The sequence below is a fragment of the Stegodyphus dumicola genome, chromosome 3 (assembly GCF_044657685.1).
Source record: "Stegodyphus dumicola isolate Sdum_Otavi_A_Nest chromosome 3, ASM4465768v1".
Taxonomy (NCBI): domain Eukaryota; kingdom Metazoa; phylum Arthropoda; class Arachnida; order Araneae; family Eresidae; genus Stegodyphus; species Stegodyphus dumicola.
In genome coordinates this window covers 22534878-22556038 of record NC_140770.1, presented here as the reverse complement: position 1 = coordinate 22556038, position 21161 = coordinate 22534878, and the positions used below count along the sequence as shown (strand labels likewise).

The 21161-nt window shown below is 29.7% G+C and overlaps 1 protein-coding gene across 1 annotated transcript; it reads right to left on the bottom strand.

Moving 5' to 3' along the window:
- Positions 1–535: 535 nt before the first annotated feature.
- On the bottom strand, positions 536–20481 carry LOC118192712 (uncharacterized). The gene is made up of 3 exons (XM_085812640.1): positions 20327–20481; positions 19551–19781; positions 536–9313 (listed from the first exon to the last, which is right to left on the bottom strand). The coding sequence occupies exons 2-3, from the start codon at positions 19757–19759 to the stop codon at positions 9169–9171; spliced, it is 354 nt and encodes a 117-aa protein (XP_085668766.1). The 5' UTR covers positions 19760–19781; positions 20327–20481; the 3' UTR covers positions 536–9168.
- Between the last annotated feature and the right edge of the window lie 680 nt (positions 20482–21161).

Sequence of the window (21161 nt, the reverse complement as noted above, 5' to 3'; positions counted from 1 at the left end):
TTCTAAAGAAAGTCTCTGTCTTTCAAATACCCAAAATTCCTTTGAGAAAATGTGACTAAACACGCCAAAGCGAACTGTTTGCGCAGATGATATTGGCGATGGTCGGAAACTTTCGTTAAAAACCTATATTTGAAACTTTGGCTATTGATTAACATTTAAAACATGAGCAATAAAGTTAAAAAAAAAAGCACAGTTTCGTAGCTGTTTAAATAATTCGATAACACACATATCAGATTATTAACAAATGTCCACGGACAATCTGAAGTTGACAATTAGCATTTTGAAACACTGAAAAATTTTCGATTTTGAAAAGGAATATAAAATATTTTAAAATATGATTATATGACAAAATATTATACGCGGATACACTTTCCCCCTTAAAATAAACTGAAACTTTCCCATAACTATTGCTACAAATTAAACATAAGCAAGAATTCTGAAAGGAATTATTTTGAGACACACTTTTATGAGAAATCCATACGTTTTTAGAGTAAACAAACAGACTCAATAAAAGTACTGAGACACATTTTAATAAATACATTTATTTTTGTTAGTTATGCTTACACACTTTTCATACAGAATTATGAGCACACAATGAGTTCACATTTCTGAATCATATTATTGTGTAGTGAAATATATGAAAGTGGGGAAACATCATTTTTTAAAAATAATGAAAAATGTACAAAGTATCAATACAACCGTCCAGCAGTTTCAAATGCAAAACCTATATAAAGTTAAATGAATCAAGTAATGGTGGTGAACATAAATAAAAAATAGAACAGGACTTATAGGTTCAATTAATGAGGGGGCTAAAAGCTGTGCTGTGTACTTATTAATTCGTTCCAAATATTATGTATAAGAGAAATTATGTGAGATTGCTAAAAGTCATAAAAAGTATTTAATAAGGTTTTAAACAACCAGTTTTGTTAACTATTTATTTTCCTTTTGTTTTCTCCCTTCTGTTGAAACCACCCATTTCAAAAGCTGCAAATCTTGAAGAGAATATTCAAGCTAATTTTTGTAAGAGGAAGATATTTAAACTGACATATTCAAATTCTTAACTTTCACGAATATAATTTTATAGCGTTTAGTCATCTGCATTGTCGAGCACTGAAAAAATGATAAAACATAATGAATAGCATACAGATATAAATTTAGGAGAAAAAGTACTTTTAGTCGAGGTAAAGTATCCAAAGAAATCACCACGAGATTTCAACAGCTCCATATCCTTGTTATACCTTATTTATTCCGTCGAAACATTTGAACGAAAATTAAGAATATTAACTTAATTGTGATCGCGGTGACATTAATAATGAAAAATTTAAGAGAGTATTATTTCAGGGGTTTTATTTACATTATTTCTAAGAAAAACAAAACAAAAACATAAAAGGACGGTCCTTTGAATTTTTGCTGTTTATTAGTCCAAAGTCCAAAGGTGCTTTGTCCCTGAAGGACTATTGTTTTCGTTTTGCGATTTTGCGTTGAATCACTATAAATGACAGTTCACTTTTCAAACTGTTGCCACTCAATGTTAGAGTCCTGCATTATATTTGAAAAAATTAGGTAATGAAAAAATCCGCATAAATGTATGTGTATTTCTCGCATTGTGATAAAACAACTGTACATAGAGCCATCGAACATTGAATGACGTAATCCTGCTGCGAATATGGGCATGTGGAAGACCAAATTTGAAATTTGGAATTTGTTTTTTATCGATTTCTTATTTTGTAAAACTTTAACGAATTTTTGATTAAGAAACTCGAGGAATTCAAAGCGAGCAATGGCAACGTTGCACAGAAAAAACATTTTTAGCTTCAGCGCGCGAAACTCTGTTTCGGAAATTCTAAAGATATGCTCAATTTAAAACTATTTTGCGGTATTGCTTTTGAACTGAATTTTTTTGTATAAATGCGAAGAACGTGATATTGAATAGTTAAAGTTAACAGAGAAAATGTTAAAATAACGCCCCTTTGAACGCAATTTAAAAATCTGAAACCTTTCAGATTTTTTTATTTTCAATTATCGTCTCCAGAAAACATTTTCAAATATTGTAATACTATTGCAAACGTTCTGAAAACTGCTGGGAGCTTTGTTGATTGTGAAGAGGGTTTTCTAAGCAAAAATCATTTAAAAAGTGGAGTATTTTTAGATCTATAAATGTTTATTTTGTGTTTAAAAAGAATTTGAGAACTGTAAATGTTTATTTTGCATTTAAAAATTGTTTCTACACTACATCACATCTATCACGGTATCTATCTACATCACATCGAATGGAGCAGTCAGGTAGATATCTATGACGCCATCTATGGAACAAAAATTAAGCAAAATAATAATATAATTTTAAAGAGTTAGACGTAAAAATTTTCTTCAAATATAAACAAAGAGTTAAAATTTATTTTCCTATGGGTTATTTTGATATTTTTTGTTATTTGTTTGTACATCAAGATAGGCTACAATTTCAGGGACTGCCCCAGGCGGCAAAATTAGAGACGCCCCCAGGCGGAGAAAGCTGCAGCTACGCTTTAAGAGTAGTAAGATATTTTTGTCTTCAAAAATCGATTTTTCAATTTTGATTTTAAAAAACAGAGTTAACTTTCTGATGTATATGTAACATATAATCTGGTACATATGTAACAGAACAAAATATGTAACATGTCTAGGCTTGAAGCAATTAGAGAAATTAAAATAAAAGATGCAAATCAAGATGGACAGGGTCCTTTCTTAAAACGATAGGGTTTAAGAAGTGACTTTTAAACAGCTTTTTAACCGAAACTTATCGATACATTTTCCAATTATTCCTTGTTTATGTCACCAGTATTATGCAAAAGCATTTCCTTTCAGAACCATGTCTTATAGCGGCAAAAATACTTTTCACAGATCTGAGTCTAAAGAATCATTAACTTGAGCATATGCGTGGGGGAATAGAAGTTTTTAAAAATAGGTTCGTTCGTCTAAAATTGTTGAAAACTGCGGAGGCAGATATAGTTGTGTGTTTCGAAGAACTTATATTTTGGGATTAAAAGGCTGAAAATTTCAAAAATTAATGCAGATATACAGCAACACGTATAAGGGAATTCGAAAGATTTACAAGATTCATTCCTTAACGCTGAATAAAGATTTATAAAATCACTCAGGAAAACGTAAAGTTTCACAGCATTATTACAACATGATAAGTCATAAAAAGTTACATAAAATCCGAAGAAAATGTACTGACAGAAATTGATTACTTTATCAAGCTTTATTGATTATGTTTTCACGTTTTTCTGCAAATGAGGTTTTTCAATATCTACGAGCATTTTCCAAAATTCCATACATAAAACAATCTTAAATTTTATTTCATAATGTTACTTTCCTTAATGTATTGACTGAACCTCTTTAAATTCAGCTCTAAGGAGAAATAAATTATTGAGACCTCAATTTTGCTTAAAAATATGTTACATTTTTAAAGAATTCACTGATATTCGATGCATTGCTCAACTTTAAAGAAATCACAAAATTTCATTTCGGGAAGTCTCAAATTTTGTTGAACTGGAACATTTTTCCAAATTTACATGTTAAAATAAAATAAGTTCACTTACATTTCTGAACGTATCTTCGAATCGATGTGATTCTATGCATAAGAAAATTTTTTATGTATTTGTAATGGTGATCATGCATTTGAAGCCTGTCATTTCAAGGACCTACCAAGATTATTTTCCAAAAATATAAAATTGAAGGCTAAAATTTCAAAAAAAAAAAAAAAAAAAAAAAAAAAAAAAAAAAAAAAAAGAGGGCTAAAATTCGATGTGTTTCTATGCATAAGAAAATTTTTTATGTATTTGTAATGGTGATCATGCATTTGAAGCCTGTCATTTCAAGGACCTACCAAGATTATTTTCCAAAAATATAAAATTGAAGGCTAAAATTTCAAAAAAAAAAAAAAAAAAAAAAAAAAAAAAGAGGGCTAAAATTCGATGTGTTTCTATGCATAAGAAAAATTTTTATGTGTTCGTAATGGTGATCATGCATCTGAAGTTTGTCATTTCAAGGACCTACCAAGAATATTTTCCAAAAATATAAAACTGAAGGCTAAAATTAAAGTTTTATTTTTATATAATAGAAATAATATGCAGTTTAAATCTGCAATATGGGAAACTACGATAATAATAAAGTTATTAACAAGAGAAATTTTCACGTCTTTCGCTGTCGAAATGCTCTTATTCTTCTTAAAAAAACAAAGCGTTTAAGGTGATTTCGGGCGCAGTGAAAAGGATATGGGTTTTTAAATGAGGCTATGTACATTTAATCGTTTGGAGCCCCCAAACTGCCAAGTCTTGATACTTGCAGAGCAGCTAGACATTGATCTACACTGGTGACATCTATCGGCGAACATCTCTACTAATAAACCCAAAACAATTTTTCCCAACAGGAAATAGTTCTGGTTACTAAGTAAAGATGGCGCCGCGAGGTGGTGACATCTATCGGCGAACATCTCTACTAATAAATCCAAAGCAATTTTTCCCAACAGCAAATAGTTCCGGTTAATAAATAAAGATGGCGCTACGAGGCCAAAAGCAAATCTGACAGCGTCTGCGTATGTTAACCTCTGACATAATTTTCCACCTTTTTGTTTGCGCTGGTTTAAAAAAATTCAGAAAAATTTAAATATTAGAACTGTTTTTTCAAATATTTTTTTATCATAATGTACTGAGAAATGAGAATCTGAAGATACAGAATTAACAAGTACATTTCCATTATCTTAATACAAGATAGCGTATTTTTAAATTATACAGGAGTATTACAGGCATATTTTAAAATTTGTTTTTTCGATTAAAGAAGATTTGAAATTTTGTTTTTTAATTAAACGCTTTCCATATTAAGTAAAGTACTATTTTTTTCTCTATCTTCTTCTTTTTTTTTGTCTAACGGCGGGTTTAAGACATTCGACAAAATTTTAGGATTTAGATCTAGATTGAATAAAGATTAGAATTCGCCCCATCTCTAGTTTAAATCATAAACGAAAGAGTTACTCAAAGCTGACATATATATCGCGTCAGTAGGCATTTCCTCAATAGATTGATCCTGATACATATTTGAACAATTAACACTGTTACCAGCAAGTTTAATGTTTAGTAAATTTAGTTTTAATTGCCTAATGATAAAGTTCAATGAGATTACTACGAAGCAGAGTCTTTGATTAATTAGATTTCATAATAAAAACAAGAAAGTTTCTATTAAGATTTTAAATTGCTTTTTCTAGGAAATTGCAAAGGGTGATAACCTTTACTGGCGACTTAATGTTGGTTTTGGTAACCTATGAATAAAATTGAAAATCTATATAAAAGTACTTTAGTTTGAGTGTTAAATTTAGCTTAATATGCAAAATTTAAGATGTTCATATTAGTAGGAAAACTCTATAATAAAAAGGAAATGCATCGCAAACCCATATATTCTAGATAATTAATAAAATTAAAATTAGGTTCTGACTAGAACCGACTAGACACAATGTTACCTATGCTAAAAGATCCCTTTGTTAATAAAAATAGAAATGCATGTAATTATGTAATTTTATGCCATTTTCAGCCAATTACATTGCTTGTTAGGAAAAAATTCCCTGGTACTTACGTACTATCGCAACCATCTTAGCAGAAGTAGCCAAATTTTCAGAAAGTGCCAAACTGTGGCAACCATGCGTATAACTTTTCTTACGGCAGCCATGCTCATAATAACCGTTTCAGTCAAAAAACGCCGCAATTTTCGTATGCTTTCTGTTTTGATGTATTCCAAATTTTAACGGTTTTTATACACGAATGGTGATATTTTATGCCTGAATTTTAAAATACGAGCTTGTAGAATTTGCCAACATTGGAAGAAATTGCTGTAAAATTTCGGTAATAGTACAGGATTTTGCTGAAAATGTTCTGAAGGGAACAACGAGGAAATGTATTTTACAGATATCCTCTGCTACTGAAGATTGCACGATGCCGAAGACTGCATAAAGTCTTCGCAATTATCTGACTTTTTTTAAGTGAAAACAGATCGCTGTGTACTTCAGAAGAAAAATAACTCAAAAAGAAAAATTATAGAAAGATTCTAAGAAGAATGTAAGTGTTTTAGTTTTTTAATGCATGCCATAATCCTTATTTAATAATCCAAATTTGTATTTTAAATTACTAAGTTATGTTTCCTTTTCCTATGCTGATATTGTTCATCGAACGTACTGTAAATATCGGTAGTCTGGAAATCTTTCTTAAAAATCTGATGTGTACACCACATGACTTCTTTGTACGGAATATTAAATTATACGCATTTTTTCTTACATTTCATTTAAACTTATTAGATTGAATTAAAACTACTTCGCCGACAGCGCATAAATCACAATAGAATAAATGCATTCTTTAAAATTCACTTTGTTTACCATAGCGACACTCTGGCCCTAGGTTTACTTAATAGTATTATATTTCGTTCATATTATAACTCAGAATGCACAAAATTTATATCATTTAAAGAATTATCTAATCGTTGCCACATGTTCTATTCAAATACTATAATAAAGCTACAACGATATATAAAAGAAATTAAGCAAACAAAACAAAAACGAAACAGTTTTTCACAGACGATTGAGTATTTCTCGTTCAATTAATTCAGTTCTCACTTCGCGACAAGGCAAAAATACATAAACTCAAAATATCTGTATTAAAAATTACGAGTAAATCTTAAACACTTATTTCCTCGAAAAAATTCCAGAAAGGATTAAACATGATTTAATTCGCAATAATAAATGAAGGCTTTATTTTTGTGTTGCGAAGCTTAGTCTCTCTAGATTGGCAACAAATCTACAATTCTGCTCTTTCAAATGTAAACAAATATGTCCGCCATGTTATTTAAAATTTAACCGCAGTTAAACAGCTTTTAAATTGTTGATAATTGTACAAATATTCTTTCAGAATTACGAAAGGCATAAAATCCTTAACCGGAAGATAAAAGCGACATAATTAAATCATTTTTAAAGCAAAAAATGTACAATTTACAAACATATAAGAGTAAAGAAACTGAGATCACTGAGCCGTGTAACTGAGGGGATATATATATAAATATATTTATATGCGTTTGGTGCGGCCGATTGCAACCAAAATACGAAGTGCACATCTACATGTTATAGCAGTCCTATATACAAAATTTCAACGTTCTGAGGCTACTCGTTTTTGAGTTATGCGAGATACGTACGTAAATACATACGTTCGTACGGACGCCACGAAAAATTCTCTTCAGAATTCATTTTAAAGCAGTTTTATAATTTTTTTTGTCGGAAAACAGTGTTTTATTCAGTCCTTACATACAGATATCATGGAAATACATCGTTAAATTACATTTGAAAGAGGTCAAAATGGGATATTTTCGTTGAAATATGGTGCCTGAAACTTTTCGCGATTACAATACTTACTTTTTACTTCGTACAAGGAAGTAAAAACAGGCCTGAAAACTTACACATGCTAAGTAGCTTTTACATTTTCATCCGTAAAATATCGCCAAAGTAAGCTAAGATGTTTGAGATAGTACATAAGTACAAATTTCCTTCTTTTTTCAGTAAGATATTTTAACTGTCAGCAAAAGTTTCGTTAAGAATTTAAAATTTGAGAAGTGCATAAGCTTCTATAGAAGCGAAATGCACTAGTTATGAAGATAACACTAAAAGAATATGAAGTAAATACAATGAAAATATGAGTATGTATATAAAGGAACGATGTTTGAATTCTTGCTACTGTTCTCAAAACAGTAACAAGAATGACAGATGATGAAATACAGTCATAAAAACTTTACTATTAAACTGGAAGAAAAATCATATTAGACTGGTATTAACGTAGATATTGCTCGAAAACTAGCATTAGAAATTCAAAATCAGGAAGAATAAATACTTTAAATATCGTAAAAATATTTTTAAAAAAGAATTTTGGATTAGAAAATAAGTTTAAAATGGCACTCGGAGTCCTGATTTTAAATTTCACGCAATAATGCAATTTAACCCCAAATTAGACATAACCATAATATGCAAAATAGCGTTTTGACACACTTAACGGAAACTAATATTTTAAAAAATAATAGAATATTTACATATATATTGTAACGTATTTGCGATTCTACGTTACCAACATAATTCCACAAAGAAATGTAAATTACCGTAGATGATTATCCGCAAAGAATATCCGCAGACGATGCGCGCGCTTAAAAATGTTTTTCCAGTTATTCTGTAAGTTTTGACTAATAAAGTTTGTTAATCGTTTAAACATGGCGAGAGTTCTTTAAAACTTCATTACAATATATATGTAAGTATTCTATTATATATATATCGCATACACACTTTGTATATATATATATAAGCAGATTTTAAATTTCACGCAATAATGCAATTTAACCCAAAATTAGACATAACCATAATATGCAAAATAGTTTTTTGACACACTTAACGAAAACTAATATTTTAAAAAATAATAGAATATTTACATATATATTGTAACGTATTTGCGTTTCTACGCTACCAACATAATTCCACTAAGAAATGTAAATTACCGTAGATGATTATCCGCAAAGAATATCCGCAGACGATGCGCGCGCTTAAAAATGTTTTTCCAGTTATTCTGTAAGTTTTGACTAATAAAGTTTGTTAATCGTTTAAACATGGCGAGAGTTCTTTAAAACTTCATTACAATATATATGTAAGTATTTTATTATATATATATCGCATACACACTTTGTATATATATATATATATATATAAGCAGACACACTTTGTATATATATATATACTTTGTTTGACAGAAAGCAATTTTTTTACAAAGAAGCAGAGATATTTATGTACCTGGAATTAAATAAATTAATCTCTCTTTGAATTTATGAGAAATGCATATTATTATAATAATTCGAAGTCTTAACTAAGAATACTATACCTTTAAAACTTCCAAATGAAAAAAAAAAAAAAAAAAAAAAAAAAAAAAACTATTTTGCTCTAACTTTGCTTTGTAACTTAATTAAAACTATAACTTGAATTGTAACTTGTTTAAAACTATAACTTGAATTGTAACTTAATAAAAACTACATAGCTACAAAATGATAGTCTCCCAAAAGCAAAGTCATTTTGTTAAATTCAAGTTACACGTATTTGTTCCACAGTTAAATGAGTCTGTGTTACTTTCAATAAGCAATAAAACTGTCTCCCGTAAATCTTGATGGTTTTTTGTTGAACCAATTCCGATCTGCGATAATTGCTCCTCCGCAATTAGGAAAAGTACAGTCGCTAGACGTATGAATGACTATATCAGCGGCCTTGTTCGATTTGCTAAAAAAAAAAAAAAAGTAAAAAAGAAACAGTCAATAAATGATTTGCTTATCGCAATAATCATTGATGCAGTAATTTTACAGAACTAAATCTAGGTAATTAACTATAGCCTGAACTAAAAATTGTTAATTTATAATAATACATCAACGAAACCATTGTTATGTCAGCTGTCTTAAGTACAATTAGTGTGATAAGATTCGCATGCGTAAGTATTATTTTTGACTTACATTAGGCATCAGGATTAATAAGCAATTGTTTGTTACAATGATTTTTATAAAAATAGCAAAAAAACGTAAATGTTAATCTATTTGTAAAATATTTATAATATAATTATTAATATTATATTAATCCAAATGTGCAATTTGCCCATAGAGCCCAGCATTATACTATTTAAAGAAATTATATACTGAAGCATCTGCATGAATGTATGTATGTTTCTCGCATTTTGAAAAAACAGCGATACCTAGCGACATCAAACTTGGAATAACGTACGTCTCCTACAGAATATGGGCATCTGGAAGCCCAAATTTGGAATTTGTTTTATTATCTATTTCGTATTTTGTAAAGCATTTATCAGTTTTTGATTAAGAAACTCAACGATTTCAAAGGAAGCGATGGCAATGCAACAAAAAAAAAAAAAAAAAAAAAAAAAAAAAAAAAAAAAATAGCATGGAACTATTCTTATTCACGCCCTCACTTGGCGAAAAACTCCAGGGTGCCATATTACTATCTAAATGTTTTGTCTACATTTCGAACTTTAAGCCTAAAATGTCTCCTTTTCGCACATGTTAAAAACCATGTTTTGAACACACAATTTAAGCTAAACATCCGAAACTAAAACAAAAAATTTAGATAGCAAAAACGTAAAGTTTCTAACCAAAAATATTTGACAAGAATCCATGTACGCAGCAATAGGCATTGCGTACTAAATCAACAAAATAAACTAAAATAACTAAAATTACAAACAATTCAAAAAACAACAATAACAACTGAAATTCATAGTAAAAAAAAACAATGAACATAACATTGTACAAAATGAAATGCACTTATCATAACACATTCGTTAATAAAATTTCGCCAGTCACACAACGTCTGTGAAGAAAAGTACCGCGATTTTGCTATATCACATGTCTTTCTGCGACTCAAAATTTCGAAAGTAATGATAAAAACTTCCTCCAAAGTTAACTTACTACACGAAAACCACGATTCAAATCTTAAACTCCGCTGACAGCCACATAATTTGCCAGCAACCATTTGATTGCAAATCCACATAAGAACTGTCAGAAACGCCCTTCTTCGTCCGAGTTCTCATAGCAGCTCCGCATTTCGGACTCCGTTTTAAAAGTTCCACAGAAATTCCAAAAATACACTTCGATCCTCATAAACACACCCGCGAACAAAAGACTCGTCAATAACTCCAACATCGTACCTTTTAATACTAAATTTATTTTCCACACAATTTAAAATACGCGACTGAAATCTTGCCACCACGTCTATCATTGCAACATAGGCCATTTTAAAACATGGACGACACGAACCAACGAACAATTAAACCACTGCTGCAAAAGAGTTAAATTTCAATGTGAAAAGGGTTACCATACAAACAACATCGTCCCCAAAACAAAAACCAGCGGAGAAAACATATCGCCACATTTGGTGGTCTTAGGGCGTATATAAGAGTAGAGCCAAAAATTTTTTTATCTCCAGCTCGCGAGACTGTGTATCGGAAATTCTAAAGATATGCTCTTTCTAAATTATTTTGCGATATTGCTGTTGAATTGAATTTTATGGTTTAAGTACGCAGAACATGATATTTAATAAGTAAAGTAACACACTAAAAAACGCCCCTTTGGGAGTTATGTGAAATTTGAAAGGTTTCAGATTTTATTTATTTTTGTTTTATTAATTCTAAGTTCATACATCAGTGCAAATGACTGACATAGGTTCTCCATGCTTGGTTTCCGGTAAGAACTTCAAGGATGTCTTAATTGCATTTAAATTCAATCTTTTGTGTATTAACTATTTTACAGCAAGTAAGTAATTTTATTCATTTATTGCCAACAGTTCTTTTTGAAATGACTTTTTGAAATGTAAAAGATTTGTTTTATTTTGAATAATATTTGTTATGAAAAACTATGTAATAGAGTGTAACAACAAATAGCACAAACTTAAAATACATACAAAATAAAATCTGTAAACAAAGGAAATTTAAAATACGTGTTTAAAAACGCACTAAAAGAGCAAAAAGGCCTCAATACAAGCTAAAATAATCAATTAAAATTAAAAATGTTAAAGGTTGTCAACCAGTTCGTAAGGCCACCCAGACAGTATAATGGTTGGGTGAACAACCGGTGCTATGGTAACGAAGAATCCCAGAGAAGGCTCGGAATATTCGTAAATGTGTAGTGTCTTTGCGGCATGAGGCTAAATGTATGGCGAGCCGAAAGTCCTCACTTGTGGATTGATGGTAAGGAGTGGGAGACCCTTGAACTACCCCCTTCCTCGGGGTTCTCTCCCTCAAAATTGGAGTGCAAATAGAAGTCCGACCATCTCGAGGCTTTGGCAGCCATCCTTCCACGAAATTCATGTATTAAACGACAACAACAACCAGTTCTTAAGCTTAAAGCCTACCACTCTAAGTATCTTTCAAAAATGCTTAAGGATGGACAGCTTTCAATGTGTTTTACATCGAAAAATTGAGAATCACTTGCTACACAATTAAGACTGAATTTGAAATGACGCACAGTTAGGACTAAGACTGAAAGTAAAGGTATACTGCACAAAATATAAAAGAGAGAGTTCTGTATCTCCCGTCCTTCTGGGCCGATTGACGAAATTCAAATATCGTTCTTCATGTCTCGAAAGCGCGACTTAGGATATGTATTAGGTTTATATATAGTTTAGTTTAGTGACGGAGGACGTGGGCACCACCCCTTTACCATTATGGTTAATTGGTTTAGCGCCACGTCCACCCTTATCTAAAGCTGACTCATGTTAGGGTCACACGAAATCCACTCATAGGGCACATTGATTAGTGTTACAAAACATAGATATTAAAAATGGTTACATCTGTGTGAACACAGTACTTATGAGTTATGAACAAAACTTTAGCAAGTGACACATAAGATTACAATTCAATACCCTAGCAGGTAATTTTAGCAAGTTACATATAAAGTTTACAATTTAATACATAAAGAAGATATATCATACATAATGATTATATTATACTGTTGTGATTGATAAGTGACGACATTGTCAACATGAATTTACTAATGTAAAATTCAACATTTAAACTCAGTATACAAAAACCGACGAACATACAAATGCTTATATTTCATACATTGCCAACTTAAATTTATAGAAGTATAAAAATGCTTAGATCTCGCATAAGTCTCTAATCATTCTGAATGTCATTGTTAACTTATATATTACAGCGTACTACTAAAGACACAGTTATTATATTAAAATTGGATATTAATACAGTTAAATGAATAATTGCACTTAGACTATAAATACACTATAAAAGCATTAATTCTATACAATTTCTAAAATGCAATGATTATATGCGAATATTAAAACAATGATTCACTATAAATATACAATGATTCAATACTATTACTTAAATTAATGATAACACTATTCATATTATTAATTTATTGAAATGATGTTGCATATTACTGGCAAGCAATTCAATAATAAGATATGTACAGTGCAATTTTACTTGCACATTGGAAATACTATACAAATAAATAATTCAATACGATGATACCGTACGATTACTCACGAATAATTTAATACTATGATTCTATACGAGTATTCAAATGCAATGATTCAATACAACAATTCTATGCGCTTCTTAGAACAAAAATCTATATAATTATTCAAAATTTCAATATTATTATTAACTCAAATTAATAAAAATACCATTTATATTATAAACCTCACTAGCCAACAAACACAAACATTTAAATTATACCGTTAATTAATCATTACAGCAATGATACTACATGTTACTTGAAAGCAGTTAATTATAAATTATGTACTGTACAGTTTTACCTTGCACACTGAATATTATAAATAATGTAATGATGCAATACAGTGACATTATACTGCTTCTTTAGACCATGTACCAAAGCAATAATTATATGCAATTACTGAAGTATAAAGATTACGATACAAGTATTCAGTGATTTAATATATATACTCAGATTTGTAATAATTCTATATATGTTATTAATAACATTTAAATATATGGTATAGTCATCTAAGTACCTATTATAGTACTGATGTTACATTTACGTGTAAAGAAATCAATTGTTAAATATGTACAGTACAGTATAACTTGCACTTTATTTGTTCATTACAATTCAGTGATTCAAAAGAATGATTCTTTATGATTACTAAAATATAAAAATTTAGTACAGTAATTCTATGCATTTACTAAGTACAATGATTAATCATACCAAACCAGTTAACACAATAATACTATAAAACAATACGATTATTCTTATTAAATATAATTACTCTATTTAGTAACAGAACTATTCCGCTATCAATTATAATAGTTAGGTAAACATTAAAAGTAATAACCTTATCATCTATAAGATCATCAATACGATTATTCTCTTACAATATTTCAAAACTATGATGCAATGAATTAATACTATACACAATTTCTCTGATACAAAACGATTACTGTACTACTAGCATTGTTCTAATACAGGTATTTTGACACAAAACCGGATTTTTTCTGAAATGACATGCCAATTTTTTCCATATTTCCATTCTACGGCTCAAATTATGCCAAACTCCCAAGTTTTGTAAAGAATCGCAAAAGTAGGTTCTAAAATATTAGCTTTCAAAATTTAGCTCCTCGGTGTTAATTAAATTTGAAATACATTTATTAATATCTCTTTTTTATTAGACTTACCCGATTCCTTCTTCCAGAGTTCGAAATTTAGGTTTATTTCAAATAAAATTCGCCCATTTTTATGATTTATTTCTAAAATCTGTATTTTTAAATAATTTTTATAAAGTTTTCGAAAATAATTTTCAATTATAATCTATCAAATTTTTACCATCGTCTTAAAGTAAATGTATTTATTCAAAATTTCCTAAGATGTACGTGAATATAAGTCTAATATTGGTAAGTCTAATATTGGCACATATTGAAATTTTGCATAGTTTTTATAAGAGATAATAAAGCCAAATGTTGGTATACGCACTTAATTAAAATTTTTTTAAATAATTAAACGATGACTTTTCCCCCGCTCGTTTACAATGAAAAAAAAAAAAAAAAGGAAAGGAAAATTGGTTGCTATAAATTAAGAATTTCTCCAAGTATTCAAATTATGCCAAACTCCCAAGTTTTAAGCATTCTTGGCGGAAAGTGAAAAAAAAATGCGCCAAGATAAATTTTTTAATTTCTCCATGAATTTCGCACCAAATTTTACAAAATATAATATTTAGGCATAATTTGGGTCGTAGAATCGAAATATGAAAAAAGAATGGCACGTCATTTCAGAAAAAGTTCAATTTTGTATCAAAATACCTCTATCAGAACAATCCTACATATAAATGTAATACTATCCTAAGTCGAGCTTTCGAGACATGAAAAACGCAATTTAAATTTCATCAATCAGCCGAGCAGAACGGGAAATACAGAACTGCCCAATTTTTTTTTCGCAGTGAACATGATTTAGTCTTTTCAGGATTTTGGACTACTGATGTAAAACTGTAAAATATATTTATTTCTTTTAAGGAGCTTTATTTATATATTCAAACTACCCTATATTTCTGCAGAGTTCGTGTTCTGAATATATGTATAAAAAAGAGACGTCTAGATGATCATCCAGTCTTTTATGCTTTCAATATAGCGCATTTTCTACCTACATTATACGAACTCTAGCAATGATGACTGAAAGGTGGTTTAAGGAATGATCATCTAATTGTTGAATTTCTGAAAGCTCTGCCATCTCGAAGTCATGAGCTCTGAGAGGCGATATAAGAAAGGAAAATTAAGGTTGATCAACTAAATGAAATCATAAAATTGCTCACTTTTTTTTTCTTTTAAATTTATTTGCAAAAGGCCTTTCCTCAAGAAACAAGTAATGTAAAATTTTTTCTTAAATTCCTATTTAGGTTAGCAAAGAAAAAAAAAAGAATTAAAATACAAAAAAAAATTAATTTAAAATTAAAAAAAAATTAATATGTGAAAGAACTGTATTAACTACAAGTGTAAAAAAATGTATTTGAACTTGAGTGGATAAATAAAAATTATTTTATTAACGATTAAAAATTAATTAATTAATAACTAATTAAATAAAAAAATTAAATTCAATTTCTACTTAGGTCATCAAAGAAAAAATTTTTAAATACAAAAAATTAAAAATACAAAAAAAAAAAAAATAATTAAAAATTTTTAAAAATTTTAATATATGAAAAAACTGTAATAACATCAAGTGTCATCCACTACAAGTTTAAAAAAATTTATTTGAACTTGAGTGGTTCAATAAAAAGCATTTTATTAAGGATTGAAAATTCGAACAAGATAATACAGGGAGAATGTGAGCTAATAGTAGGAATTTAAAAAAAGGTTCACTTATTTTTTTTTCATATGTATACAAAATAAAATTTGCTTACTCTGAAAATAATAACACTTGCTTATCGTAAAAAAGGATATTCAAATCATTCTTTAAGCTAAAATCAACTGTTTAAAATGTGCTGCAAAAGAATTCACATAAATATTCAGCTACCTAAAACACGTACTTAGTATTTAACAAAAATACACAAAGAACAAAATATTTAATATTCAGCTGCATATACTTTTAACACAAAGTATATTTTTCACGAGATTCGGTAAGAATTCAGTGATCTTAATCCGGAAAGGAATGCTTGATTTTGTTTCGTCCTTACGTCGAAATTATTATCAATTTGTTCTTTGTAGAAATGTAATGTTTTCGTATTCTTGTCCCCAATTTATTCTATACATGTTCGAAGGCTTTAGATTAGGAACATATGGAACTATTTTGATAACTTCAGGATAGTTATTCAATAATTATAAGAGCGTTTAAAATCGTTTTCTTCTCAGAATTTAAGTACTTTATTTTGAAATCCGCAATTCGAAAATGTTATGGAATGCATGGATTAATGTATTTAAGTGCAGAATAGGCAACATTATTAATCGGAAAGGGAGAAACCGTCAGTCATTTCTTCCACCTGGCCCACCAGCGGCCAAGCGGTAAAGTCGCTGAATACTGGTAGTTCGGTCCGAGATTCGAATCCCGCGAACGGGCTGGCTGCATGAGCGTTTTCGTGGTTTCCCCATGTGTAACGTGTATACGAGTCAGTTTCCCTTAGAAAGTCCTCCACGAAGGCATCCCTTCCCTTAGGCAGATAGCCCTAGTGAGTTTTGCCATGATTAAATACACCATTTCTTCCACCTGGTCTCCAAACGCGAAAAAGGTAAGTACTTTTTCTAATATTTCTAAAGTTAAATTGTTGGTTATAAGAGAAAAATCTGCGGACGCAAAAATCAATCGCAAAGGCTTTATAGTATACATTTGTAACAACAATAAATAAATAAAAAAAATCTAAAAGATTTCAGATTTTTAAATTGCGTCCAAAGGGGCGTTATTTTAACATTTTGTCTGTTAACTTTAACTATTAAATATCACGTTCTTGGCATTTATACCGTAAAATTCAGTTCAAAAGCAATACCTCAAAATAGTTTTAAATTGAACATATCTTTAGAATCTCCGATACAGAGTTTCTCGCTCTGGAGATAAAAATGTTTTTTCCTGTACAACGTTGCCATTGCTCTCTTTGAAATCCTTGAGTTTGTTAATAAAAAGTTCGTTAAATGTTTACAAAATAAGAAATCGATAATAAAACAAATTCTAAATTTCAAATTTAGGCTTCCACATACCCATATTCGTAGTCGGATTACATCATTCAAAATTCGATGGCTCTATGTACCGTTGTTTTATCACAATGCGAGAAATATGCATACATTTATGCAGATTTCTCATTATTTAATTTCTTCAAATATTATGCAGGTCTCTAACATTTGGTGGCAACAGTTTGAAAAGTGAAACGGACATTTAGTCTATTAAGTCTATAAAGCATCGGATTCGAAGATAAAATAATGTGGTTTAATGCAAAGAAAATTTCAGTAAAGGGTTTATGATTATCGCATTATTTTTTTATAGTTTGAAGTTATACATAAGAAGAGTGGAAAAAGATTTAAATCAACTCAACGCACTAGCAAGAGAAAATTTAAAGTCAGATACTTTTTTTAACTGAATATTTAAGTTCTTTGCGTACCACATAATATTACACAACGCCTACAGAGGTAAGTAAAAAAAAATACAACAACACAACACAAAATAAAATAAGCTTACAAATTCACAGATGACATGTAAGAGATAAATGTACAGAAGAAAGAGTATGCCATTTTATCTTGAACAAATACATGAAGATGAGCAGGAAATGTACGATAGTAAGTCCCAATACTTTCAGAAGAAATTCAATTTGTTTATTTCAATCACTTTCAAAGAATGAAGCTTCACCAAGATAAAGCAACAATTCATACTCCAGAAAGCACCACTGCATTTCTTGACAAATGAAGACTGATACAGGCATTGCATATATACGTTTTCAACGTATTTATACGAAGTCCTTTGATATATGCACTATTATAATCCTTTGGTATAGTGACTATTAGTATATTTACTACTAATTCATATATGGACTATTATACCTTTGTTCTCTTGAAATATGCTCTTTCTAAGCGGAAACCCACCACGATAAATAGACTTTGGAAAGTAGTGGAACAGGAATAAATTCAATAAACCTGGAAAATTTGCGAAAAGCCTTTCTGTCATGGAAATTAAGATGCAGACTTATTATCGGGGGGGGGGGGTTATTATCAAATCGCACATTAAAAAATATTCCTCAAACATTCATTGAAAGGCCCTAATTAGACGAAAAAACATTGAGCAAGTGTGCATAAAAACTGTCATTCAGGTAACTGCTAAAACAGGATGAAAGTTGTTACTGAAATGTATTTAGTATGCAACTAATTTTTTAGTAATACTGCAACAGATTAAAAACTCTTTTTGACTTTACTCTGAAATTGCTCTGCACAAATCTATGTCGCAAACTTGGAGGAGTCTAGATTTGAGAAAGAAAGAAAAAAAAAAAAAAAAAAAAAAAAAAAAAAAACATCGTATGCAAATGAAATGATATCTTCCTGCTTTGCTAAAGTTGTGAATTTTGTACTTTATATGGAAGGAGTAAACTTACATTACGTTTACAAAGTGCAAAGTGTTGCCATATATTTTCCATACTCGTTATATTATTTAAATTTGGGATGTAAATTGATGAAGATATCTGGATAAAATCACTCGTAAAAATTGTTATTGCTTGGAGTAGCAAAAAGGATAAAAATGTTGGTTAATTTTTTTTACTCTTCTGGCATATACTTTTTTTTCACAAAGTTTACACGAACTGTTAACATGCAAAGTGCTAACTGAGTATTTGAAAACATTAGAAAATATCAAAATGTCTACTGGATGGCAACGATTTCTACAACAATTAAAAATCGAATCCTAAGTTTTAAAACTTTTATTTTAGAAAACAAGTACGGTGCTAATTTTAAATATTTAAAGATGTGAATTTTAAGATTCCGATAATACAATCCATTGAATTTTATAAGCTTTATTCTCATGATCCAATTTTACGATTTTTTGTCTGAGAACAGTTTTGGTGTTAGCTTTAAGATATTATGAAATGAAAGAGCTTTAAGGTATGAGTTAAAAACTTTAGTTATTATTTATTTGCACTTAAATTGTTATTTTCAACGTTAGCATTGATATCAGCATCTAGGTTAATATGACTCAGAAAGGAGAAGGGAAAAAATTGAGTGGCGTGGACGCTTTCGGCTAATCAATGTTTACATTTACGAGAGCAATCAAAAATAATTTGAGGGAGATCATTAAGCAATTAAAAGATCATTAAGCAAAAAAGATTAAAAAAATCATTAAGCAATTAAAAAAAGTTTAGTTCTTAACGTCACAGACTCGTTATTCGATTCATTAGAGAACCGGATGCTTACTAATATTTATATAATGAAGACAATAGCGTAAAATAGTTCATGAATATAACTAATTATATACATGAAAATAAAGTATAAATCAATCAGAATAGAATGAAATGAAAAACAAAAGTCACTCACTATAATGGAGGGTGATGATGAAAATGATGAAAACTTCGAAAGAGGCTGCTCAGTATACCAACAGGGACAGGAATAAAAAGTGGTAGGATGATGACTTTTTTTTGGGCTTGTTGGGCCAACAGCAAGTAAGTTAGTAAATTTTTGTGGTGGTGGTGGAATCCAGCAGATATAGCCAGGAGAGCAGTAAGAACAAGGAAACAGCCCCGCATTTCTGGTAGCACTTTCCCCTTTCTGAGAGAGAATAAACATTTAAATAGGTAGGATAATTATATAATACAATATATAATTTACAAAATAAAAAAAATATTCTCAAAGCTTCCAGATTTTCTATTACGCCCAAAGAGGCTTTTTTATAATGTCTTGTGTGTTACCTTTATTTATTACGTATCATGTTTTACGTACTCAAACTATAAAATTCAGTTTAACAGCGATATTGCAAAATAACTTTAAAATGAGCATATCTTTAGAATTTCCGATACACAGTCTTGCGCGCTAGAGATACGAAAAGTATTTTTCTGTACAACGTTGCCATTGCTCGCTTTGAAATCCTTGAGTTTGTTAATAAAACGTTCGTTGAAGTTTTAAAAAAATATTTTACAAATACAACAATTTTCCTTATCTTGCAAGAAATTCCTATTTGAATGATTACAACGATAAAAGCTGTTTTTACAGAAAAAATATTAATATTTAGCTATAAATTTTTACATAACAAAATAACGTGTTATTCATAATAATAATAAAATGAAAATGACATCCAAATAGAAGTACTGGAATACCTTGGTTTTTGGAATTCGTAATCTCTCTTGCTACTGGGTACTAAAGCTTCTCGTCTGCTGTGCCATCCAGGACGAGAACAAAAGCTTGCATAATATTTAAATTTAAAAAAAAATCAAAGAGAAGATGAATCTGTTTATTCCACTTTTCTGATGTGCGTTTCCTTGCTTCAGTGAAACAATATTAATATGCAATCCTAAGCCTCGAAGATGTCCTGTCAACCCGATTTAGGTTTGTTCTTTTTTGTACCTGTAGGTTATCCAATTTAGGATTTAAAAAGCAAAACTTTTTGATATTTTTCCTTTCCGTTCTACTGACGTTTGCCCATTTGGCCAAAACTGTGCCTTTATGTAAAGGATGAAGGAAAAGTCTACTTTATGTCCATTGTTATTAATAACGCTAGCATAAAAGGTGGAATTAACGAACAAAATAGCCGGTTTTGTCATAAAATAAGAAGAAAGGAATTTCTAATGTAGCATATTTTTCCCTTCACTGATATTAAATATGTGTTTGACGGCCTAGTTTCCATTTAAATACATTTGTTTTCCAATAATATCGAAGGTATATTGTAAAAAACAAAACAATAAACATGGTCGATGCTTGTTTAAACAACTAATATTTTCTTATGCCCAACCATTTGCTTTTAGATTAAAATATTATAATAATCCTCTCAAATATTCTATAATTCTTCCAACTAAACGTTTTGTCACCTCATCTGAGAACTATGAATATCTTTCACTCTTTCGTAAATTAGGCAGATAGCCCTAGTCTGCTTTGCCATAATTAAATACATCACAACACCACTCTTTCGTAAAACACTGTTAATAGTAATCCAAC

Excerpts from the sequence above, each read along its gene's own strand:
- LOC118192712 (XM_085812640.1), bottom strand. The coding sequence starts at position 19,759 with ATGCGGGGCTGTTTCCTTGTTCTTACTGCTCTCCTGGCTATATCTGCT. Across the intron at positions 9,314-19,550 it reads CATCATCACCCTCCATTATA|CAAATCGAACAAGGCCGCTG; the intron begins GTGAGTGACTTT and ends TTTTTTTTTTAG.